At 42.5% G+C, this 27,304-nt stretch overlaps 1 protein-coding gene across 1 annotated transcript in view; it reads left to right on the top strand.

Annotated features, from left to right (window-relative positions):
* HEPHL1 (hephaestin like 1) overlaps positions 1–26,758 on the top strand; it is a 134,827-nt gene extending 108,069 nt beyond the window's left edge. Inside the window, exons 15-20 of the mRNA XM_089655633.1 lie at positions 2,674–2,780; positions 11,372–11,594; positions 13,913–14,052; positions 21,857–22,019; positions 23,109–23,129; positions 23,212–26,758. Of these exons, the coding sequence (XP_089511759.1) occupies positions 2,674–2,780; positions 11,372–11,594; positions 13,913–14,052; positions 21,857–22,019; positions 23,109–23,129; positions 23,212–23,414 (857 nt within the window). The 3' untranslated portion in view covers positions 23,415–26,758. The remainder of the gene's footprint in view (positions 1–2,673; positions 2,781–11,371; positions 11,595–13,912; positions 14,053–21,856; positions 22,020–23,108; positions 23,130–23,211) is intronic.
* The last annotated feature ends 546 nt before the right edge of the window (positions 26,759–27,304 follow it).

Below are 27,304 nucleotides of genomic sequence, written 5' to 3'. Positions count from 1 at the left end.
GCTCTTTTTATTTTGAGCAGGGCCCCCATGACTGAAATTTCATCAGATTCATTAGGAACCAGATGAAACACACATCATGTATGGCCAGCTTAAAAGAAAAACATTGTTCTTGTTACATAGTTAGTCTGTCTGAAAAAAGTCAAAAGTCCATCCAGTTCAACCATAAAAAAAAAAAAACAAAGTAATAATCCTACACCCACAGTTGATCCAGAGGAAGGCAAAAAAACCCAGCAAAGCATGATCCAATTTGTTGCTGCAGGGGAACAAAATTCCTTCCTGATCCCCCGAGAGGCGATCTGATATTCCCTGGATCAACTTTAACTATAAATGTTATATCCAGTTATATTCTGTGTATCTAAGAAACAATCCAGGCCTTTTTTAAAGCAATCCACTGAGCTGGCCAGAACCAACTCTTGAGGGAGTCTATTCCACATTTTTACAGCTCTCACTGTGAAGAAACCTTTTCGTGTTTGAAGATTACATTTCTTTTCCAATTTCCTTTTGTGGGTGGCCTGCTTCTCTTGTGGGTTACAGGAGTGCACTTACCTTACCTAGTTTGCCTACCCAGGGTCAGCTTCAAGTGGGCTGTTGCCTGCTGTATGCTGTCCTGGCACAGCTGCTCCAGGTTCTGGAAGGATCCTGACAATATCCACCCAGCTGCCTGATGGACATCTGGCTCTGTCTTCCAGTGTGTGGATGAGAGCCAGAGCCAGCTGCGCCTGTCCCCTGCCCAGGGGCACTGCTGTAACTTGCACACTGTACCCCATAAAGTACTTTTATCGGGAGAACGAGTTGTGAGCTCTTCACCTTATACTCCTATGATGTTTACAGTGCCAGGAAGACACTGCGAGCTTTGGAGCATCGTTGGTCTACCTCCAGGGGAAATCTGCCTAGGCGTACATTTTTGTTCGTTCCCTGATAGGCGGCATCCAGGCACACCGTAGTTCAATCACCCCAGTCAAAAAGCAGGCCGTTCATGTCTTTTTGCGGTTTATTTGCTGATTTAACTTAGATGGAGTGAGGATGAGCCTTGGAATGGAATACTCCAGAAGATACTAGCAGAAACACAATAGAGGACACATGACACTAATCTACTTCTTCAGGGTGTAACCACCCTCTTGAATTCAGAGTTTAAGAGAACTACAAAGCAGGGGATCCCTTTTCAGTGGTATAACCTGAGTCAAGAAAACTGTAGTGAGCTCTCCCAAAGGTGGCAAGGACAGTTTCTAGGAACCTTGAGGCTAGTGCTAACTGTGCCCTGGGTACTATGTTTCCTGTAGTATCAGCCAGTCCTGTACTGAACTCCTCTGGCCTCGATCGTCTGCAAAACTTCCTTGCTTCAGGTACTCTGGACATGGGTCCCTAAGCTCTGGCTGGAGCTGGGACCCAAAAAGTATTTCTTCTGTTCAGTAGCTGGTGGCCCAGAGGGCCCCAACCCTCAGTCTGAGTCTTCTTCTCCGAGGAACAAGAGACTCCTGTTCTAGACCCAGACTATTTATACCCCTCTCTGCCCCCTGCTGGTCAATTTCCTGACCAGGGATTGGCTGAAGCTGTAGAAATATTTAGCCCAGGGTCTGCCTCTCCCACCAACTATGTTCCAGAACTCATTGAAATGCAGGGGGAAATAGTTGAGCCTGCAACAGAACCCAGAACAGCCAAAAGCAATCACACTACTCCCATGCTACAGAGAAGCCAAAAAACGAAATTTACCTGAACTCTAACAACCTACCTAGGAGGGTGCTACATGAATAACCTTATAGCTGGCTATGCACTTGTAGAATTTTGTTCCAAATTTTTGTTTGAAGAATTTTCCTTGGATTTTGTAATCATTAGTGGTGTCAAATCTTCTGTTCAGTAGCTGGCAGCCCAGAGGGCCCCAAACCTCAGGCTGAGTCTTTTCCCAAGAACAAGAGACTCCTGTTCTAGGCCCCAAGCTATTTATACCACTCTCTGCCCCCTGTTGGTCACTTTCCTGACCAGGGATTGGACCTGCAACAGAACCCAGAACAGCCAAAAGCAATCAAACACTACTCCCCTGCTACAAAGAAGCCAAAAAAACTACATTTACCTGAACTCTAACAACCTACCTAGGAGGTGCTACATGAATAACCTTATAGCTGGCTATGCACTTGTAGAATTTTGTTCCATATTTTTGTTTGAATTTTCCTTTGATTTTCTAATCATTAGTGATGTCAAATCGATGTTCATTTTCAACCACAGTGGTGAGAACATTCAGTGGAGCAGGATTTAACATTTTTCAGTGAATGTGGTTTTCATTTAGAAAATTACATTCATTCCAAAATCGGACATTTAGGCTGTGTTTACACTTGTGCGGCTTGTCATGTGACTTTGAAAAGTCGCAGCCTATTGTTTTTAATGGCACCCATTCGGATATTAAGTCACAGTGATTTTGAAATGTTTCCTGCAGTATTTTGATGTGACTTTGATGCGACTTGAGTGCCAGAGTGTGTGAAGTCGCTTCAAATCATACGACTTTGGAGTCACACAAGTGCGAATGAAGCCTTAAAGCAAACAAAATTTTGGAACACTTTCAAGCAACATTTCTAAAGTCGTTGTTTACCTGCATTTAGGCGCGTCCGGCGTTTATTGATTTGGAGTTCAGCTTTAATTTTGAGATGTCATAATACATTCTTTACATATCTGCTTTTTTAGGGGGGACTAACACGTACCAGTGGAATGTTCCAGAATACTTAGGACCAGGAGAAAAAGACCCCAATTGTATAACATGGGCCTATTATTCTGTGCAAAACTATGTCAAGGTAATGTAAGGAAGTACTTCAATTGCTTGTAGATGTCGCTTTGTAATTGCATGACAAAACAACTCATTGCAGACACCTTATCAAAACCTTATGACTATAAGTAACCTTCAATTCAACACATTTTACGGCTCCAAGACTGCAGCACATATTTTTTAATGGATAAATTCACCTTTTGACCAAAAATAATAAATGCAAATTTTTTTTCAGGTAAAAAAATGTTAAAATTATTATTTTTGGTTGCAGGAGCCTGTAAACTATTGCACCGGTGATCAGTAGATTGTTGGTGCCATGCAGATCTCCTGCAGACCTGTTATAATATCTGCTTGCCTGTACGGGATGTACGACAATGCAGATGCAGTGACGGGAAGATTCAATGAACTGACAGCAAGAATCAAGTTAAGGCTGTCGGGACTTGTAGTTCATTCATTCACAGAACACTTTAATGAATGGCGCAGCCAGGTGAGCGGAGCCCCGCACAGCCACATTGTTTTTAAAAAGTGATAGTTTGTGCGGGGAATTTCTCCCTGTACTTCTGTCACAGGGAGAGGGGATCAGTAGGCAACATCTGCAGCATTGGGAACATGTTACATGTTCCATCCTAAAAACGGGTGGAACATGTAACATGTTCACAAAGGTGAACTTATCCTTTAACCTCCCTGGCGGTATGATTATGTCAAGAATTTTGTACCAAAAGCAGTACCATTTTTTTGCATGGAAATATGTATTTTTTTTATTGTAGGCCTGTAATTTTTAGGAATAACTCCCTGAAATCTGTCCGAACAAGAGTCTAGTAAACATCCCGGGTATGATAAAACTTGAAACACGAAATCATAAATTATAATTTAATAAATACTCATAAAAAATAATAATATAATAATAATACATTTAATTCAATAATATAATCAAACCAAAAACACTGAAATTTGAAATATAGCGCCAAGCTCGCACATCACTGAGCAAAGTCGCAAAATCGTTTTCAGTGTCTGATGACGAATTTCCCCACAAATCATTATCACTCAATTCTGCAAGTGGTTCTAATTTACTATCACTGTTCTCTAGCTGGTCTAAAACTGATTTTGACCTAAAGGGACGCTTTTTGGACGCTGTGGACTTTTCTAAGTTTCCAGGCAGAAAGAACAGACAAAATGCAGGCAGGGCACAGGACAGAGCACTAGGGACAAAATGTATGTGAAATGCTTTGATACAGGAATGTTTTGCTATGAAATAATCGTTTAAAAAAAAATGTCATTTTTTTAAAATTTTCAAATTTGCCGCCGGTTCCGGCGCCCTTACGTACCGACGTCACAGGGACCGGAACACAGAAGCCGGATGCCAGCATCGGCCGGAGGAGATGGCCGGGGACGCTGCAGGGGACACATCGCGGGAGCGAAGGACAAGGTAAGCGCTGTAAGGAATCCTTGTGCAACGCCGCAATGGTATTCCCGAGTGTAGCTCGGGGTTACCGCTTTTGGTACTGAAACTTTACCCCAAGCTACACTCGGGAATACCGCCAGGGAGGTTAACCCCTTTATGCCGGCCGCACAAATGTGCGGCCTCCCGACGTCTTGGCCTAGACGCCGAGAGGCCGCACATTTGCGTTCAGGTAAGAAAAAACATATGTGCTAAGAGCACGCGCCCTGCGTGCTGCCAACACACATGTCCGGTACTCACGGAAAGGTCTTTTGATCGGGACCTTTCCCGATCATGTGACCGCCGTGACGACGCGTCACGGCGGTCACATGATCCCTAAACCCCGCCTCCTGGCTTCTGAAACTCTTAAAGGGCCGGGAGGCGCTGGCAGGAAGGGATTAAGGGCCGGTTTACACTACAGAAACACAGTCTAGATGCATTCTGGATGCGTTTCTGCATGCACATTTTTGATGCATTCTGGTGCGTTTTTGATGCGTTCTTGACGCATTCCAGTGCTTTTTTGATGCTTTCAGGTTCACTTTTCCCCTCTCTTTTTCTTCAATTTAAATAGGAACATGCGCGTTCCAGTGCATTTTTGGTGCGTTCCGGTGCATTTTTTATGCGTTTTACCGCTTTTCACTACAGTTTTGTACAGGAAAAATGCAACCTATTCTACTTTTTTTCTCTGCAAGTAGAACGCACTGGAACTGCAAGCACTGATGTGAACTATGACATTGCCAACCATATAACCTACTTCCTGTGCATTTTGGATGCAGAAAAAAAGCAACTGAAGTGTGAACTGGCCCTAAAGCCAAAAAGCTTTTAATAAAAATGTTACAGTATGGTTGAAGCTTTGCTGTGGATACAGTAGGGATTGGTCTAAACGGGCAGGAAGCTAAGAAGAAATGTCTCAGGGGCAGCCTTTTTACACCTTTTTACTCCAGAGGAACCCTAGAAACCCTTTGGCAGTTTCGGGGAACCGCTGCAAACCCAATTCATTGGTGGTCTGTTGGAAAAATGCTTCCTTTACAGTAATGGTTAGAATGTCTCAGATAGCTAAAAAGATTATTGGTGTCATGTTGCTGGTTCTGCCAAGTAGAATTGGCCCTGGAACTATGCGGTCATCCTCAAATAGAGGTCAATCAGACATAGCTCAGGGAATCCCTAGTAATCTCTGGAGCCTTCCATTGAACCCTTCTTATGAATGGCTGCTCTAAGGTAAGAGCAATCTTCTCTTAAGTCCCATTTCTAAGGCATGTTGTGCTAAGATATTCATTTGAATGGGCAACCCAACACCCCACAACAGACCAAAAATCATGCATGCAGCATTTCCGGCAGCATCCTACAATGTAGGCTAGTGCGTCGCTACATGTTACATTATGCTGCAATGCGCAGCCATCTACAAGATGCATTGGAGTGTCCCTCACAATGAAAGGCACTGCAACACCATAGTGTGAATGGGCCCTTAGACAGTTGTGACCCAAACAGGTGTCCTCATTGCAAGATTTCCCCTCTGCTCCTGTTCTGGTGATATGTTAAAATTTTGGATTTTCCCTTACTTTTAGTTCTGGTGACAATATCCTTCGACGGGTAAGTAACTCCCAAATCTGGGCATTTACCTTTATGCCTGGAGTTCCACTTTAATGCACCACAAGCGATTCTATCTCCAGCACAGCTGCATACATTTTAACATGCGGTTTAGCCATGTGTTTGTCATTAAAGATGGCTCCTGGGATGCATGTTCATTTCCCACATTACATTTGTAAGATGCCTCACAATTTGTATGTGTTTTGGATGTATTTATAAACCATATGGTGCGTATTTACCATTTGTTAGATGTGATCACACACTGACTGTGCAGAAAACAGAGACCTGGAAATACACTGGATCCTTCCCATATATACTTTATTTTATTTTTAGAATTACAATTCATTCTGATGCATCAAACACTGCCCACAAACCACATCAGTATGTATGCTTCCCTATTAGAAAACTCCCTTTACCTTATAAAGCTCCTACAACTCAGGCAAATATGTAAGCCAGGAAACTAGGGGCTTGTTCCCACTTGTTTTTGTCTCTGAAGAGCAGTTTGCATTTGAGTCACTCTTCAGTGAGCATTTGACAGGCAGTGAGAAGGTGATGTAGCGCCTCCTCAAAGCCTACTTTAACCCCTTGAACCCCACGCCCCCATTCCACAACCAGGTTCATTGCAATCAGTTGTTGGCAGAGGCGGACTGACAACTCATGGGGCCCCCCGGGCAATAGGGAATCATGGGGCTCCTGTGTCCTTGCCCAAACTCAAAAAGCCTATGAAAAAGGTACCAGGCGCATCTCATGGGGCCCCCTACTGACCCCGGGCCCTTGGGCAGTGCCCGAGTTTCCAAATGGTCAGTCCGCCCCTGGTTGTTGGGTGCTTGTAGAGCAGGCCTATTCACGTGAAAGTGACAGTTGGTATGACTCCTGCTACGGGTGCAAAGCTAAGCAGTTTGGTCTGTGGCATGTGCATATACCCGGCCACTGCAGCTAAAGGGGGAAAGCAGCACAGGGAAGCCGAGGGGTTGTTGAGGTAAAAAAGGCAGCACAACTTCGGGTTTTACTGCTCTCCAACTGTTAGTGTGAACAAGCCCATAAAGTGCTGACATGTATGTTCACATCCCACATAGCGCTGCCAAGTTGCCCTGAAGCTTTAATAAGCAAAAAGGAATTCAGCTCCTGAAATTGATATTAACTAGTTCCAGACTTTGGGAGTGCTACACATGCCCCAAAAAATATCATTGTACACAAGACGTGTGTCGCATGTCCAGTTTCTCTGTCCTGCTGATGGGCCCCCCCTCCCAGTACATAGCAATTCTTGGCTCTGATTAATCAAAGCCAGGATTGCTGTGCACACAGAGCAGCTCTCTGCAACTGTACAAAAAATGGCCACTGCCCCGGTCTATAACTGGCTTTTACAGCAAGTAACACATGGATGGGCAACGCATGTCAGAAAGAAAAGAAAGTTCCCAGCTCAACTTGCCAGCCAGCTTACTAACTACTGAATTAACCTGTCTAACAGTATCCATTAGAATAGGGGTTTAGTTAGCACACATTTGCAAATACATTCGTAAGCCGCAAAGCCATGTCACGGCACACTGATAATCTGTGGTCCTAATTCTACAAATTTTGAGAGCCCCCATAGTAGAGGCACATGCATATAATGGATAGACCAAGGGCAGGTAGACCTAAGGGAGCCCACCTCTCCTTAAAGGTACAGGAGCTCACTGGACATCCAGCATGTAGCACAATGGCAGCCAGGGTGTCCAGTGCACCCACTCACCAACAATTCAACAGTACAAAAATGGCCACTACCCCGGTCTATAACTGGCTTTTACAGCAAGGAACACATGGACGGGCAACACATGTCAAAAAGAGAAGAAAGCTCCCAGCTCAACTTGCCAGCCAGCTTACAACAACCGAATTAACCTGTCTAACAGTATCCGTTAAAAACAGAGGTTTAGTTAGCACACATTTATTTATTTCAGGTACATATATAGCGCTGTCAATGTACACAGCGCTTTACACAAATATATATATTGAACATTCACATCAGTCCCTATCCCTCAAGGGGTGTACAATCTAAGGTCCCTAACTCACATTCATACATACACATATTAGGGCCAATTTAGACAGGATCCAATTAACCTACCAGCATATCTTTGGAGTGTGGGAGGAAACCGGAGTACCCAGAGGAAACCCACACAAGCACAGGGAGAACATGCAAACTCTATGCAGGAGGCGCCATGGTCAGGAACTGAACCCATGACCCATTTACTGCAAGGAAGATTTGCTAACCACTAAGCCACTTTGCCACCCATTTGCAAATCCATACGTAAGCCACAGAGCCACTTCACTGGCTGGCAAGTTGAGCTGGGAACTTTCTTTTCTTTTTGACAGCTCTCTGCAACTGCAGCTGTCAAAAAAGCAGTCTGTTTATCAATAGCACCCTGTTCCACATCCTCTTACAGTAGGAATGAGCGGTCCTGCTGTGCGATTTGAACACAATTTTTGAAAGGCGTAATTTGCCGTGCTCTCCACACAATCCTGTCGCGTGATAAGCGCGGCAGAATCTCATTAGGGGATATGGCACAGGGCCTAGACCTACTACCAGACTGCAGGTTCCCCTCCTCCAGTCCTCCAGCCAGCTGCAGATGCCTTAATCTCTCAGTGCCTCTCAGCTTCCATGGTGGCCCACAGTGCCCTTAGGCCCCCTGAAAGGCCTTAGCCTCCAGAGTGCCCCCCAACCTCCCATAGGTCCCCACAGCCTACTCCAGCCCCCTGACAACATCAGCATGTCCCTGCCCACTCTGAATTTATTGAAAAGTGACTTCATCACCTTCCAGGTGAGCTTAAACTTGGTTAGATGTAGTGATAAATGATCATTTGACGATAGATGTAGTCACCTTTAACCATCTTTAGTCAAAATTCACTGGGCTTTCAAATTGCCCAATTGGTGCATGTGATTTCTGAAAAATATAATTTTCATATAAACAATTATTACACCTGATGATCATACCATCATTACAACTTAAAAAATACACCTGGAAGCACTGCAATCATGTACTTCTGGGGCAGTGTTAATTTCCTCAACGAAAATATTTTCATCGACTGAAATCCAACTAAAACTAAAGCAATTCAGATAACTAAAATACACCTAAAACTAAAATGGCATTTTAGTCAAAAGACTATGACTAAAACTAAATCGAAATTTGACATCAAAATTAACACTGCCCGATTGTCAGGCATAGACACGGAATGGAGCTCTAACAAGAAAAAGAGAGGAAGGTGCCTCTAAGTACAGTATTGACAATTTATTTAGTAAACAATGGATAAATTGCACTTACAAGATAAATAGTTAAAAAGACTCATCATGTGATAATTAGATCCAGGTGGGACATCCAGCCGTCCAGCAGCAAACTCTGTCTGTAGGATCAGGAAGTAGAGTCCAGGATGTGCATCAATATGAAGCTAGGAGAGCAGAGTCGAATGTAGGAGGTGAAGGGGGCGGTAATGCATTTCGGAGCATGCTCAATAGGCTCCTTCTTCAGACCTATATAATATACATTTTACAGAATGGAGCTCTGCCTATGTAAACAAGGCAGAACTCCATTCTGATGGGGGAAGTGATGGATCTTGCATACCTGCAAAGCAGGGAACAAGATCCATCACTTCCCTTAGTAAAAGCATAACACATTGCACACAAAACACATAGCTAGCCACACAGTTAACCTTTTGATTACCCTAGATCAGTGGTGGCGAACCTTTTAGAGACGAAGTGCCCAAACTGCAACCCAAAACCAACGTATTTATCAGAAAGTGCCAACACTGCAATTAAACCTGAATACTTAGGTTATAGTTTAGAAAAAACAACCCATACATTAACATCTTTTGTCTTAAAAGACAAACATAATAACAGAGCTTCTATTGACCTCCAGCACAAGGGGGCAACGTTCCACTGACTACCAGCATAAGGGGGCAAAGTTCCACTGACCACCAGCACAATGGGGCAAAGTTTTGCTGACCACCAGCACAAGGGGGCAAAGTTTTGCTGACCACCAGCACAAGGGGGCAAAGTTCCACTGATCATCAGCACAAGGGGGCTAAGTGCCACTGACCACCAGCACAAGGGGGCAAAGTTCCACTGATCACCAGCACAAGGGGGCAAAGTTCCACTGACCACCAGCACAAGGAGCCAACGTTCCAATGACCACCAGCAAAAGGGGGCAAAGTTCCACTGACCACCAGCACAAGGGGGCAAAGTGCCACTGACCACCAGCACAAGGGGGCAAAGTTCCAATGACCACCAACACAAGAGGGCAAAGTGCCACTGACTTCTAGCGCAAGCTAAAATCTTGTGTTAATAAAAACTAATGTATTAAAACTCACAGCCAGTCCAATATATATATCCTTGGCAGCGCACTCTCCGGCCATGAGAAAGCTTGGATGAGTCGTGACTAATGAGTCAAGACTCATGACGTCATCGCTTGGTGCCGCTGCTCCTTTCCAGGCATGTCCATGGCCCCTATGTTTGCTGTTATCTGATGCTTGGTTGCTCGGCCGATGCTGCAGCAACTTGGCTCACGTGCCAACAGAGAGGGCTCTGCATGCCTGTTGTGGTATGCGTGCCATAGGTTCGCCATCACTGCCCTAGATGTTTAACCCCATTAAGTCAGTGTCATTAGTACAGTGCTCAGTGCATATTTTTTTTTGTGGTTCCCACAAAGTGGCAGTTAGTGTAAAAATATCCGCCGCAATAAGTCCCGCTATAGGTCACTGATTGCCACCATTACTAGTATAAAAAAAAATCCAGTATATATCCCATAGTTTGTAGACGCTATACTTTTTGCGCAAACCAATAAATATATGTTTATTAGGATTTGTTTTACCTAATATGTACCAGAATACATATTGGCCTAAATTTATGAAGAAATTTGATTCTTTAAATTTTTTTATTGGATATGTTTTATAGTAGAAAACAAAAAAAAAAGTTTTTTCCCCCAAAATTGTATTTTTTTTGTTCATAGCGTAAAATCTAAAAAAAACCCAGTGGTGATCAAATACCACCAAAAGAAAACTATTTGTATGAAAAATGTCAGAAATGTAATTTATGTACAGCACTGCATGACCACATAACTGTCAGTTAAAGTAACGCAGTCCCGTATCGCAAAAAAATGGCCTGGTCAGGAAGGGGGGGGGGGTAAATCTTCTGGAGGTCAAGTGGATAATGAGTTATGCTGGGTGAACTGAGGTCTTACAAATCTGTGATTTTTTGCAACCAGTGAGAGCACTTCATTTGCTAATAATGGGGCAATAATGGGAAGACGGCAATGGGGACATGACAGAGCTGCAAGGTAAGGTGTCAGTTTAGAAAACCATTTGGCTCATGAGGTTGACCCATGGCTTTTATCTTACAATCTTGAAAAGTAATAAATTGGCCAATGTTTCATAATGGGAAACAGAGCTTAACATGTAACTTAACCCAACCTTCCAATTAATCAACTGACAACTCTGAAAACAAAATGTGGTAAACTCTCTGTCCGTTTACAGTAATTTACTTGGATACAACAGGCTGCTTTGAACTAATTATTCCATTTGATATGTATATGCAAGAAAATTCCATTGACGCATTGATCTTCTTCATGCAGGATGTGTACAGTGGCCTGGTGGGACCATTGTTAACTTGCAGGAAGGGAGTGTTAGACAGCAAAGGTCAGAGAAAGGATGTCAGTCGGGAGTTCGCTGTTCTCTTCTTGGTGTTTGATGAGAACTATTCATGGTACCTAGATGACAATATTGAAAGATATATTCACAAGAATCCCAGTGATGTCAATATCACAGAGGAATTTGTAGAAAGTAATAAAATGCATGGTAAGTAATTATAATTTGTTTTATATATACAGTGTATATACAGTAATTATAATAATTTGTATTATATATACAGTGTGTGTGTATGTGTATGTTGTTTCTAAGGCTAGGTTCACATATGTGTGGGTGGTGCGGCTGCGGATTCGCACAAAAATCCACACCACCCACACAGAAGAATGAGGACCCACGGGTGGGTGCCATTAATTCCACTGCCCGCACTGGAAATTGCAACCGCACTGGGAACTGAGGTTCCCATGCAGGCTGCAGTTTCCAAAGACTTCTTCCCTGCGTGTCCCGGGGCATGGGAGTCCATTCAAATGAATGCGCTCTCATGCCCGCGCAAAACATGGCCCGCAGGAACGTGGATATGTGAACCAGGGGTAAGGGACTGGAACAACAAATCTAGCAAATCAAGGACATTTCCTTTCTCCTGTCGTGGGTACTGGATCAGCAGAGTTTATGGCAATTCTAATGTCCTTCTGTCTCTACATCTTTCAGCAGACAGCACACTCTGTTCATATGGCGTTACCTCAAAAATGCATCCCTAGCCTTTTAGTTATGCATTCTATTGGTCTACACAGGAATTAACAGTTTCTGGGGATGCCATCATTTATATATCAGTGGAAAAAATTCTTCCTGTTTGTACTTCCTTCTCCTACCCTTAGGTTAGGTTTACATTTGTCCAGTGTAGAAATGCACTCAAAACTGTGCGTGTTGGAGGTGCATGGCGGTGCCATTACTTCTTAATGGCACCCCAATAAACCTTGCTAACAGGTGCAATCACATGGTAACAAAGTGTTTTTTGTGGTGCAGTTTAAAAAGAAAGTGAGTTTTTTTCACACCTAAATGCAACACGTGAAATTGTGCAAAAATGCACATCCCCATGCACAGAGCCTTCAATCAGTTCCCTTTGTACATGTGTAGCGCTCACCCCCCAGGGGGCCACTGAGTATTGGGCCCCCTTTCCCCTGCACAGCAACATTCATTTTCAGACTTCCAGTCAGTAACCAGTCCAAGAGCTTGTTTTTGTTTTATTTAGGGGATAAACAACTTGGATAGGGTTAGGGGTATGTGGGGTGCCCAACTTGAGTTGCAGTAATCACTCTTAGAACAAAACTTCCTGATTATGTGCAAAAAGGCAGTTCCTGAACTTTCTTCCAGCCGAAATGGCACAGTCTCTTAATAAATCAATAAATAACATGGTCTCTTCTAAGTGAAGTCTCTTCAGACTCCAGCTAGGGAATGCTCATCCACTTGGGTGTCTCTTGAATAGTACCCTGGAGCAAGAGATTCCAAGACAGACATGCAGCACTCAGCACTGTGCAAGGGAGAACTGGTTAAGTATTGCATCCAGCAGCCCCTATTGGCCCCAGGGTGGTTAGAGGTACTCACACTGTCCTTGGGTCCTGTAGCTCTGGGTAAACTGTGTTCAAGGCTCTCACTGAGCCAGTTTCTGTCAGCGGTTTGCAGACTATCCTTTCCTGGTGGACTGTAGGGTAGTGGAGTTCCCTCTGTCGGCTGTCCTTTCCTTTCCTTCAGCCTCCAGTCTAAAGGCAGACCCCCCCTTTCCAGGGTCCTCTCCCAGGCTACACAGCAGCAGCTTCAGTAATCCATCTTCCACCCAGCTCTAGACCCCTGCTAAGATGGCTCCTTATATCCAGGGGCAGTCTATCACACTATCAGAATCTACAGCCTGGGATTGGTCGGACTTCCATGAATTTGCAGATCTAGGTCTCCATGTCTCCGCCCACTGGCTTCTGGAAGTTTCCATGAACCACCAGAGCCAGGTGGAGGTGATAGAGGCCCAACCTGCTCAGTCATCCTGCCTAACCTGCTCTGATGTAGACTTGACCCCCACTCAAATATGCTCACCCCAACTACTGAGTGAGCCATTACATTTACCTAGCGCCACTAGAGGGTGCTACACATGTTTCCAGGCATGTATAGAAATTGTAACCTTAGAACTGCTGATACTAATGATTTATTAAGGTTTGAATAATGAATTGAGAATATAGTTTTCAAACAAAAAAGACCCACTTATTCAGGTGGGTTACCCACCCATATTTTTCAAAGAGCTAGCAAGTCATTGGTGAATTCTTTCACCTAAAACAGTAGCAAACATGGAACAACTAACTCCACAGCAAAGTTATATAAATGTCCTTTGATTTTATTACATTTTCTGTATGTACAACTTACAAATGTATTTGGACAAAATAATTGCATTACCCTCTGATGGAATTGGTTGATTTGGGTAATTTCAGTTTACAGATCTCTGGTTGTTGAACATGATTGAAGTTAATTCTGTCTTTCTTGTATTCCAGCAATAAATGGGAAGATGTATGGAAATCTGCATGGCCTGACCATGACCGAAGGTGAAAAGACTAACTGGCACCTGTTAGGACTGGGGGAAGAGGTTGACATGCATACTGTCCATTTCCATGCTCAAAGCTTTCTGTACAGGGTGAGCACATCGGATCCATTGTTCATTCCTACCAATACAGTAGGAAAATACATTGTCTAATGTAATCTCTTATTATTATTATTATTGTTGTTGCTCAGGACTTTTTTTCTCAGAGAATAGCAGACCCCAGTATCATTTTGTGGTGCTAAGTAATTTGTATGGAATCTGTTAATGATAACAAGAAAAGCAGTAAAATAGATTGCCTGCAGCCAGAAGCCAACTCCCCCCCAGCAACAATGTACCCCTGCAACACAGTATCACCCCATCAACAATAGACCTCCAGAAGCAACAGCAGAACTCCCAGCAGCCAGGATCAGAGCATTTATTTTAGCTTTGAGAGCCCCATGAGTCCCACAGGGCTACTTCTAGAGAAAATTCTAGAGAAAAGTGAGCACTAGACAGAAATCAAAGTGGGTCCTTCTATACAGATCTAAAATAGTGACACCAAAATGCTGTTTTGTAAATCACATGACATAAGCACATTCACTAGTACCAAGTACCAAGCTGGCCACCTTTACACAGAGATACATTGCAGAACAAGACATACTGTAAGTCATTACAGAGGAAATGATCAGCTGCAAAGATCATATGCATTACCTTTGACTATTTCTTTTTTCCTCTGCTTGCCTTTTCTGGGTACAGCTTCCACAGTACAGGGCCTCTTTAAGTGCAGTGGTGATCCTTTTGATAGAATAGAGCTGGGGCAGCAGAGAAGAGGAAGCAGCAAAAAGTACATGCTAATACAGGTTAAAGGTTGCTTAGGGACAAGAGAGATATTATTTATGGGGATATTAAAGTGTTACTAAACCCAGGACCCTGCATTCACTATATCTGGTCTCCCACAGTACACAGGACATGGAAATGCAATTATTTTAGTAAAAATATACTGCTAAATACCTTTTCTCATCAGCAGTATATAACAGTCTTGTGATTTCTATCAGTGTCCAGCAGAGCACGGGTAAAGCTTGTAGGAGGAGTTTTTATTCTCCCCTGATGAGGCTACATAACTCCTGACCCTCTCTCTGGACAGTGCTGATTGGCCCTGTGCTGATCACATGCACTCTCCCAAGAAAAAAGAGCTCTCTAGCAATACACACCAAACTGAGCATGTGCAGCTTGCCCCCAAGGCTCTGTTCTATCAGGAGATGGCTTGGAGACAGTAGAAGAAGGGGAGGATCAGAGAAGTCAGGATCAAACATCCTTTTACAAAATGCAGAGGAATAACCCCTTAGGTTCCACAGTGAGTATAACAAGCATGCTGTTATGGGTTTAGTAACACTTTAATTCCCAGCTCTTAAAGCAGAACTAAACTCACCAATTTAATGGTTTCCCAAAACCTTTACATTTAAGGCATACCTTAACTGTTAGAGTTACTATTGTGCTTATGTTAGCTCTCAACCCAACCCTCAAATGGATGGTATCACGTGCAGCGCCATGGCAACTGCAGATCAAACAGAGGCTAATGCTAAACATACATAAGTTGAATTTCTTTCACAAAGTATCATTTTGAATTGTCCTTCAAATTTTGATCATTAGTGGAGGTAGCACCAATGGCCAATTTTCGTGCGGCCATCAAATTTAAGTAAATGGGCATGTTGGAAAATTTTTGAAAAACTAATGCATTTCTAATCAATGATGGGAGAATCATGCAAGAAATTTAATTGAAAAAGAAATGCTCATGAGCTGTGACCTGGAAAGAAAAGAAGATTTCCAGCCACAAAGTTTCTTTTCTGTAACAAGAAATTGAAGGCTTGCTTAGTTGAATTCCGAAATCAGAGGTGGCACCATCAAATTACAAAACACACAACATTTTCACAAATTGTTCGGGATTTGACCCATGTATGGCCTGCATAAGATAGCAGCTTCCTTGGCTGTAAAGGAGAGGAGTGTTTAATTCCACTTTAAGTCAGAGCTCTGGCACCACCGCACACTCTTCTTTGTTAGTTAGTGAGGGTTACACATTGCATTGAAAGATATTGGAAGGTAGGCCAGCATCTTGACTTTGACTTAGAAGTTGCCATTTGCAATCTGAGCACCCCTGGGTTCAGAGACTCAAGGAGCACTCTGGAAGATTAACTTGAATAGTTTTTCCATGTGATATTGGGGATCCAATGGATCAAGTAGTATTCAGCCTCAGATCAGCCAAGCATGGGTCACATGTCTCTTAGTTATAACCTGTTTTACCTGCTTCGGAGCATTGTTCAAGCAAAGTCATGTCACGAAGGCAGTCACAACATGAGTCAGTCTCAATGTAAAGCATGAATCTGCTATACTTTATTAGGAAGAGTTTCCACTAAATGTTATTCTATGTATTCCTTAAAGCAAACCTGTAAGCTCACAGCAAGCAGTAGCAGACAGCCCCAGTGCCTGGCTCTCAGGCCTGGCATTGTCTGATGGGGGTAGGTGGAAAAAGAGGTATGTTGGTGTTGTTGCAATTAACAGAGTGCAGGGGGTAATGGGGGAATGCAGTGTAAGTGTAAATGTACCTGCCTAAAGCGTATGGTATCATTTACTTGCTACTGTTGTCAGCTAAGGCATTTTAATGTATTAAAAACAAAAGCTTGTAGGAAAGAAAGTAGGGAAGGGTTAGCAACCTTAAGGGGTTTTTATTGCATTCTGTGTCCCCATTGGGGACATTTACCCTCTCTATTTATCCTAATGACTACTATCACTGGGAAATGAGCTATATCACAGAGCCGAGGCAGGCTCTAAATTTGGGTGGCCATATGTGCAGTGACAAGGGAGCAGTGAACTCCTCTGTCACTAATGTAGTTCTCTGCTCCCTTGTCACTGCACATATGGCCACCCAAATTTACAGTCTGCCTCGGCTCTGTGATATGCAGAGAACATAGCTCATTTCCCAGTGATAGTGGCCACTAGGATAAATAGAGAGGGTAAATGTCCCCAATGGGGTCAATGCAATAAAAACATTAAAGACAGAGGAGTCACTGGGCAGGCGAACTGTGTCTGATTCTAATGTGCAATGGTACAGTGCTGTTACTGTTAGAATCAAACATAACTCATTTGCCACACAGGGATTGGTATTTCAGGAACCCCTTTTTTATGGGGGCACCAAGATTCTGATAAGCCCCTCGCTTAGGAGGACTTCCAGACAAAATGTACATTTTCCAGGGTACTACCTAGGCACAATTAGCACTTGGAAAGCAGGTCTTCACTTTTTGAGTTCAAGTCTTGTTTGTCTTGCTTCAAAACATGGACCATAGTTCCTCATGGGAAAATAGGAAGCAGTTTCAGCAGCTGTGTTGATAGTCACAGTGGGAAAGAACTGTATATACCAGGGGTCTCCAAACTTACTAAACAAAGGGTTAGTTTATTGTCCTCCAGACTTTAGGGGAGCTGGACTGTCACCATTGGAAGTAGAAATTGTCCTGGCATCAGTGGGAGTAAACATTGCATCTTTGGTATTAGAAGGAGGAATAGTGTGCCATCACTGGTTACATACAGTCAGGTCCACAAATATTGGGACATCGACACCTGATTTGGATGTAAATACCCTCAAATTAAAGCTGACAGTGTGCAGTTAAAGCACATCTTGTTCGTTTCATTTCAAATCCATTGTGTTGGTGTATAGAGCCACAAATGTTAGAATTGTGTCGATGTCCCAATATTTATGGACCTGACTGTAGTTACATAGTTAGTTTGGCTGAAAAAGACTAAAGTCCATCCAGTTCAACCATAAAAAAAAAAGTTATAATCCTATACCCACAGTTGATCCAGAGAAAGGCAAAAATTCCAGCAAAGCATGATCCAATTTGCTCCTGCAGGGGAAAAAATTCCTTCCTGATCCCACGAGAGGCAATTGGATATTCCCTGGATCAACGTTACCTATAAATGTTAGTATCCAGTTATATTCTGTGTATCTAAGAAAATAATTCAGGCCTTTTTTAAAGCAATCCATTGAGCTGGCCAGAACCAGCTCTTGAGGGAGTCTATTCCACATTTTCACAGCTTTTACTGTGAATAAACCTTTCCGTATTTGGAGATAAAATCTCCTTTAATCCAGACATAAAGAGTGCCCCCTTGTCCTCTGTGATGACCTCAGGGTGAATAGCTCTACACCGAGTTCACTATATGAACCACTGATGTATTTATACAAGTTGATCATATCCCCCCTTAATCTCCTCTGCTCAAGAGAGAATAAATTCAGTTCCTCTAATCTTTCCTCATAGCTGAGATCCTCCATGCCTCTTATCAGTGTGGTTGCCCTTCTCAGTACTTTATAAATGTGAAATACGGTATCTAATACTCTAATAAACTAACCCAATATTCATAAAAAACTTTCACACTTGAAAGTGCCAGTAATCATATAATAATATGAATAAATCCCCACCTTATAAATCCCCACCCTACGACTAGTATCAAATAAATCCTAGATAATATTCATCCAAAAACACAAATACAAAAAATGTAAATAATATACAATATAAATAAAGTCTCTCAAAAATATGATGAAATTAATACCCAGTGTCACTAAAGTCCAAAATTATAAATGTATAAATAAATGTCCAGACTCCAACTTGATAATTCTTAAAGGTGTTGAGCCCTTCCTCTGGCTTCCAGGAAGTTGGAGAATACCTCAAAGCAAAAAAAAACTCACAATAGTGTATTACCTCAATACCTAATATGCATCAAATCAAATATCACTCTTTCTTGTGCAAAAAAAACAAAAAGTGCAAAAATTGTGAAAGGTAAACCAACACTGTGCAAAATCAGTGATGTGCTTCACTCTGTGCAAACAACTCCAGTGGTGTGTCACCTCTGCTGAACACAGCAAATATACCCTTACCAGAAGTCATAAGAAAACACGCCTTGGAAAACAATAGAAGGTATCATCAGAAACGCTTCCTCTCCTCTCCTCCACTTCTGAATCTTTTCACTCTTAGTACCTTCCCATCATGGTTACACATGAGCCTTCCCCAGACCTCTCAGATATTCATCCAGATAATATATGGGTGAGAAGTAATGGTATAATAGTATAACACCGTTTGACAAGTAGAATAATACCTTTTAATCAATCTGCTTACATAAGACAAATAAAAACAAGCGTTGTAAGTGTATCCCCAGTTCTGAGGGTTACCAGGCAGCTTCCAGGTGGATCTCTCTGCGGTTTCCAATATCTAAAATGGCCGCCATACCACTTCCGGTTCCTGCTGTACATCCGACGTCACTTCCTTTGACGCGTTTTGTCACATCCGGGACTTAGTCATAAAGGATAGCTACTTGTCAAACGCTGTCAATAACCGGGTACCAGCCAGTGATTACTCACCAGCGGCTGGTGATTGCCAAGCATCTCTGACGGGGGGGAGGGAAAACTATTTGTAAAGAAAACTGTAAACAAAACAGTTCCCTGTCAGCTCCTAAACACTGCTTTGCATGGCTGTGCATAGCACAGCCATGCAAAGCAGTGTGCCTACAGTGAAGCACAAACACAGCCTAGTATGCAAAACAGCACACAGTTAACCCTATGATCGCCCCACATGTTAACCCCTTCCTGCTCAGTGCCATTAGTACAGTGCTTTTTATTAGCACTGATCACTGTATTGGTGTCACTGGGGATGTCAGTGACACCAAGTCAGTTCCCCCAGTGTCAGAATGCCCGCTGCAGTCCCACTATAAGTCACTGATCGCCGCCATTACTAGTAAAGAAAAAAATCCCAGTATATATACCGCCATTTGTAAATGCTATAAATTTCATATAAACATTTAATTTACATGTATTGGGATTTTTTTTTTTCAAAGACATGTAGCAGAATACATTTTGGCCTAAATTTATGACAAAATTTGAATTTTTAAATTTTTTTACTAGACATGTTTAATAGCAAAAAGCCATAAATATTGTTTTTTTCTCAAAATTGTTGGACTTTTTTTTTATAGCGCAAAAAATTCAAAATGCACAGGCAATCAAATACCACCGAAAGAAAGCTTTATTCATGGGACAAAAAGGAAGTAAATTGCATTTGGTTGCAGCGTTGCATGACCACGCAATTGTCAGTTAAAGTAACGCAGCGCCGTAACGCAAAAAAATGGCCTGGTCAGGAAGAGGGGTAAATCCTCTGGAGGGCAAGTGGTTAATCCCAGATCCTATATAGTTTATGAATATATTAAAAAGTAAGGGTCCCAACACTGAATCTTGGGGTACACCACTGACAACCCTAGACAGTGTGAATCATTAACCACTACTCTGTGAATATGATCTTTTAGCCAGTTTTCTACCCATTTACATACAGATTTTTCCAAGCCCATAGACTTTACCTTACACATTAGCCGTGTGTGGGGAACAGTGTCAAACGCTTTTGCAAAATCCAGGTATACCACATCCACCGTCACCCCTCTGTCCAAGTATACCACGTCCACCGCCACCCCTCTGTCCAAGTATACCACGTCCACCGCCACCCCTCTGTCCAAGTATACCACGTCCTCCGCCACCCCTCTGTCCAAGTATACCACGTCCACCACCACCCCTCTGTCCAAGGTTTTGCTCACCTCCTCATAAAAAGAAATCAGATTTGTTTGACAACTTCTGTCTTTCATGAATCCATGCTGTCTGCTGCTTAAAATATTTTTTTCCAGCAAGAACTCATCTATGTTGTCTTTTATTAAATTCTCCAGTATCTTCCCAACTATAGAAGTTAAACTAACAGGTCTATAATTACTTGGTAAAGATTTTGTCCCCTTTTTAAATATTGGCACCACATTGGCCTTACGCCAATCCGGTGGTACTATGCCAGTCATTAAAGAGTCCCAAAAAATTAGAAACAATGGCTTTGATATGACAGAGCTCAATTCTTTATGGACCCGTGGGTGTATGCCATCCGGTCCAGGTGCTTTATTCACTTTTATTCTGTCTAAATATTTCTGGATCATATCAGTTGTGAGACAATGTGGATCATCTGAAGCTGTGTCTATACCATGCCCATTATGGACAAGAGCTCCCCCAATGCTCCTTTGTATATACAGAGCTGAAGAAGGTATTAAATACATTTCCCCAGTCACCCACTCTAGATTATTTTGTAAAGGGCCTACATACTCGGACTGGACCTTTTTACTGTTAATATATTTGAAGAATTTTGGGGGGTTTGTCCTGTTTTCTTTTGCAATCTGTCACTTGTTTTCAATTTTTTGCGGCTTTGATTTCCTTTTTACATATTCTGTTATATTCTTTGTAATTCTTTGTAATGTTTAAACTGGTATCAGTGGGAGGAATAGTGCACCATCACTGGTGTCAGTGGGAGGAATAGTGCACCATCACTGGTGTCAGTGGGAAGAATAGTGCCCCATCATTGGTGTCAGTGTGAGAATAGTGCCCCATCATTGTCGTCAATGGGAGAAATAGTGCCCCATTGTCGATGACAGTAGCAGGAATTATGTCCCATTGTTGGTGTCAGTGGGAGGAATAGTGTCCCATTGTTGGCGTCCATGGGAGAAATAGTGTCCCATTGTTGATGTCAGTAGCAGAAATATTGCCCCACTGTTGGTTTCAGTGGGAGGAATAATGTTTTGTATCAGCGGAGGGAAAAGTGCCCCAAGGGCCAGATAAAGACAAGCAGGGGGTCGCAGTTTGGAGATCACTGGTATATACGTAGCAGTGGCTCTCAAATTTCAATGACCTAAAGGCCACTGTGAATCAAGTCACATATTTTGTGATCTACCTTATTCTGTTTACTTCTTAGTAGCACCGGAGAAGGGGCTAGATACTGTAGAAACGTTTTATTGATGTTCCTATATGGTAAACGGAGAGCTTGGACTTTGGTATCTCACCAGGAGCTTTCATCTTTTATTCTAGAAAGACACTGAACACCGAGCGGATGTGTTTGACCTCTTTCCTGGGACATTTCAGACTGTAGAGCTGGTGGCTAGTAACCCAGGGACCTGGCTTCTCCACTGCCATGTCAATGATCACATCCATGCTGGGATGGAGACAACCTTTACTGTTAAGGAGAGGTCAGGTAAGTTTAATGCAGAACTTGGCAAAAAGTTTAAACAACATACAGGTAATGGATGCAATTTGTCACTTGTCACTAGCATTAAATCTCCTGCAATTGGCTAGTCGTCACCCATGCTTCTTGGAAACATTTTTTCACAAACCTTAGTCTTGATAGGCTTTTTTAAGCCATTTAAGCCATTTATAATTGTATGGTGGGGGCTGGGAGTAAAGTAGACCTTGTGCTATCATGGAAGGTCTGCTTTAAATCACAACTCTGGGCACAAGAAAAAATGACCCTTGCGTTTAGGCTCCACTCACTGCAAGGGTTACCAGATGGTCAAATCTAGGGGTACAGACATGAGGGGCAATGCTACCTCTAAACTTTGCATTGTACACACCAAGAGACCATCCACAGCCTGGAGTGGAGGAGAACACTGGAGCCTGCTGGAGCAGGGTAAAAGGTAGGTAATACAACCTCTTCAGCCCCCCCCCAGACCTTATGACCATTTAACTCTTGCAGTGTGGGGCCACCACCATTGCTCAACTGTGTTTCTTGCACATGGCAAACGGGCCACATTTGCTTGAATGGGTCAGTTTCAGCAGCAGTACTGCCCGCAGTACACAACAGGGGCTGTAATGTTTGCTATGGCTGCAGCATGTGTACAAACCAGTCCAGCTGCCTTTCTTCACCCCCCCCCCCTTATTTTTACTGCCTCCTGGCCACAAGTGTAAATTAGACATTACTCTGTGATCCTGCAGGCTTCCATCCCAATGTGATGGCCTCTTCTCCAGTCATTTAATCTTCTATCCCACCTTCATCATATACAATGCAGGACCAGCAACCATACCTGATCCTCCATTATATAATTGATGACTTTGAGGTTCTGCTCACATTCCAGGGCAAAAATAAAGAAGGCCAGAGTGCCGAGCTACCACAGGACCAATAAATAAGGTAATGACGTTGGTCTGTTGTATCCCTCCTAGACTAAACGAGCAATAAATCCTTAATAATGGGGGGGTCTTTTTTATCATTTTATTACTAGGATGTAAAGAAATTGAGTTAGGAGAATACACTGATGTGAACTAATGATTGCTTTGCTTTTTTTTCCAGAGGAAATTACTCGTTCCATAGGTAAGTAATGATGAAAAGTTATATAGTCTTCAAATATTGTCCTTAGTGTGTTCTTGAATTACCTTTATTATTTGTATTACAGATTCTGTTGGCTCCACCGGAGTACCATTCCTTGGAAAAGTCCTAACAGTGGACCAGGCATACACGGCTCTTGTCTGTCTCCTGACCATCGGTTTGGTCTTGTTGGTGCTCCTGGTGGTCGTACTATCATCTCTCCACTATAAAAAGAAGAAGATGCACTACAATACAATATATAACGGAGCACTGCCATTAAATGCCATATGAGAACTCTTATGACTTTGCACTGGGTGCTCAATGAAAAGGTGCCTCAGAACTCGCTGCAGCTGCACTTTACTACTACATGTTTACAAGCAAGATATGGAACGCTTAGAGGTGTCTATTTCACCACCAACCTAATATGAACTTTTCGCCGAATGTAAATGGGGGGGCTGGCAAAGGGGGAGTAAGTGATAAATACCTCCCAAGCCCATGCTGCTTATACATGTAAGTTATGCAGGACAAGATTGGCAGTCTGGCAGTTCTGGCATTTGTCATAGTATCTTTGGACTAAAAAAGCTATTTTGAGCCACTCTCAGGGGAGTAAGTTAAAAGTACAGGCCGACATTACAGCTGAACTCTAGGGAAAGGATAAATGCTCCCTTGTAATGGGGCTGCCACCGCACTGCAAGGATTAAATGCTCGTTGGCTGTAAGATTGGTCCAAACAACCTATTCCCCCCCCCCCGTTCTTGCAGTCGCAGGTCCTCTGATATCATCAAGTCCAATGCAGAGCCCATGACCTTGCACTGGACATGAGGACACTGAGGAACAGTCCACCCTTTCAGCATGTTTTTTTATTGTAATCAGTGCTTTTTATTTAGAACAGGGGAGGGGGGGTTGGTCCGAAATAAATGGGTTTAGCATCTTCTTGCAAAGTGTGTTTTACCAGCCCTTATATAATGCTGGCCATACACTAGTAGATTTTCAAACAAACGTTTGTATCAATTGTCTTCTGAAAATTCTCAGTACATTCGATGACTTGACAAATGTTGTTTGAAAGTACTTACAAATTTCATTTGTTTTATTTGATTTTGGAATGAATGCCCCGAACAAAAACCACATTTGCTGTTAGAACTTTGTTTGTTCAAGAAATATTTTCTATCCTGCTCCAAATATTCTCATCACTGCAGTCTAAAATTAACTTTGATTTGATTCCACTAACGATTAGAAAACCGAAGTTCTTGAAATGAGAAATTCTGAATACACTGTACAAGTGTATAGCCAGCTTAACAGTCATCCTGCCAATAAAAGTAACCTGAAAACTTTGTACTAACACTTAAAGCAGTATTCAACCAAAAAATTTAATACATTGCAGCTTGCCAAACATAAGATGTGGTGGCTACATTAGTTTTCCTTTTCCTTCTGTTTTCACCTGGTGTTTTGGCCAGTAACACACCTCCTGTATTACAGTGCCCCCGCTCTGGATGAAGGAGAACAGGGGACACCTTTGTAAAGCAGGGAAGGGGGGTGTTAGATGTACTAGGAGATTTATATATGCTAACAAAAGGCAAACTCCAGCTAATAAGCAGTTACAGCAACAGTTTTTTTTTCCTTTTGGGATAAAGGTGTTACATAAATAAAAATGAAGGCTGATCGTTGTTAGCACCCCTGTCAGTAGTAGGTTTGTCTCTTCCCTATAACTGCAAGAGAGCTTGTTCTTTGAAAAGACTTACTGGCCAGATCACTAGATGAACAGCCTAAAAAAGAAAAATAATGCTGCCATCACATCTAAGAATTGGTAAACTGCATTATAATAAAGGTTTGGTTTTGAATTTAATATCACTTTAACCTAATCCCTATAAAACTGGCCATACATGGCTCAAATTTCAAGCTATTATTGTGAAATTTGCTCTTTAGGCACCACCCAGCTCGACTAACTTAGATTGTCAAATAGAAGACAGTCAGAAAAATGTTGGGGTGCTTGCTGTCAGGATCAAATATCCAGCACTGTGGATTTGTCTATACACACTATTAAGTGTGGATGGGTGAATCTGAGGATTTCTCTCCTTCAGCCCTGCCAGAAATCTTTACATATATGGCCAGCTTAACACTTATAACCCTTAACTTGACCCCTATTACCTATCCTATTAGTTACATTAAAAACTCACAGATCTTTATCCAATGCTTGACCCTTATCCTTAAAGGGATTTTTTTAAAAAGAACAAACATTTTATACTCGCCTGCTCTGTGTAATGGTTTTGCACAGAGCAGCCCTGATCCTCCTCTTCTCGGGTCCCCCGCCTCCACTGAGTGCCCACCATAGCAAGCCGCATATGTATCCATAGACACACTGAGTGTGGCTCAGCCCTGCCCCCCCCCCTGCTCCATTCTCACTGGCTGTGATTGACAGTAGCAAGCACCAATGTATCCTGTTGCTGTCTCTGAGACAATGAGGAGGGAGAGAGGCAAGATAGCCTTGCTCTTGTGCACATCGCTGGATCAAGAATGGGCTCAGGTAAGTATGGGGGGCTGTATGCAGAAGGTTTTTTTTACCTTAAAGTGATTCTAAAGGTTTATTTTTTTTTTCAAGAAAAAATAACAAACATGTCTAGACTTACCTGCTGTGTGTAGTGGTTTTGCACAGAGCAAACTGGATCCTCCTCTTTTCTGGTCGCCCCTCCCTCCTGTTGGGTACCCCTACAGCAAGCAGCTTGCTATGGGGCATCCACTGCTCCATGTGTACATTAATACACAGAGCCGCGGCTCGGCCCCATCCCCTCTCTCTTCTCATTGGCTCACTGGCTGTGATTGACAGCAGTGGGAGCCAATGACTCCTGCTTCTGTCTCAGCCAATGAGAAGAGGGAGTCCCGAGATAGCTGAGACTCCAGTGCACATTGCAGGATTGAGAGGGGGCTTAGGTGAGTATTAGGATGGGCTGGGCGAGCTGTTGCACAGAGAAGTTTTTTTACCTTCATGTATACAATGCATGAAGGTAAAAAACATTGAGCCTTTAGAACCACTTTAATATAATGGGAATCCTCCAAATTTGAACTGAAGATTCCATCTCTTTAGTAAGCCTGGATCTAGAAGACCTACTAAAAATATGGAATCTCCAGGTCAAAGCCAGAGGATTTCAACCTTTGACAGTGATATCCAACATTTAAAGCAGTACTTAGTGTGAGAGACCAAGTGGCCATGCACATATTAGTATTGAAAAAGCAGTACTTTGTCTGCAGAAAGGTTATGGTGGTGGTGCGTGACTGACAAAAGTAAGTGAAGTACTGCTGTAGGAAAACAAAGACGCTTAACCATCATTGCTACCTCTTCATCCTTTCCCATAATCCCTTGGTATCATATACATGGCTCTGGTGCTGCTATAACAAGGGCCATATTGGTTGTACCGCATTTCCTACCATGGTAGAAGTCAGGTCTCAGTATGAAGAGTCTTATCAAAAAGGGATGTAGGAATGGACCTTCCAGTTAAAAGTTATTGTTTAGGAAGTAACTACAGAACACAATACCAAAAGTAAACCTGCAGTAGAATTTAAGTGTCAATGGAAAAGTGCTAAACAGACACATTAGCATGTCACATTTTTAGGAAATGCACAATAAACTATTTTATACCTGGATTATCCATTCATTTTTATGAATAAAACTGTTTAGAAAAAACAAAGTACCAAAAAGCCTAATATGTCCCTAAAAAACTGTTTATATGTTAAAAGTAACCACTAAGGACTCAATGACCTTGTCATGGTCATGAAGGGGTTAATTTAGGTAATTGATATATGCAGACTGTTGGGTTGGCTTGTTATATTCCTATAGACTCCATAGGGCCTACCAACCCATATCCAATTGCCTTGGAAGGGGGAGGCATAGGTGTGAAGGTAAGGTACAGGAGGTAATATGGTAGATATTCTAGCAGGGGCAAGAATGCATAATGAAGATCGTAGGAGTGGTGAGGAAGGCATTTTAAAGTTGGGAGGGGAGGTTACTTAACTGTCTACCCAAAGTGGAATTAAACTGCTCTGTACTTATTGCACTCTTGCCATGATATAAAAGCATGCCCAGCATACTTACACGTTATAGAAATACAGAAAGGAGCACCAGACCAAAATCAGATGACAGAGTCTGAGATACATTGCTGTCAAACTGTTACTCCCTGTGGAGCATTTAAT

This window comes from Staurois parvus, unplaced genomic scaffold (assembly GCF_062004578.1).
Source record: "Staurois parvus isolate SC_StPar_1 unplaced genomic scaffold, SC_StPar_1.0 ptg000858l, whole genome shotgun sequence".
Classification (NCBI taxonomy): Eukaryota; Metazoa; Chordata; class Amphibia; order Anura; family Ranidae; genus Staurois; species Staurois parvus.
This window is presented reverse-complemented; position numbering and strand designations above follow the sequence as displayed.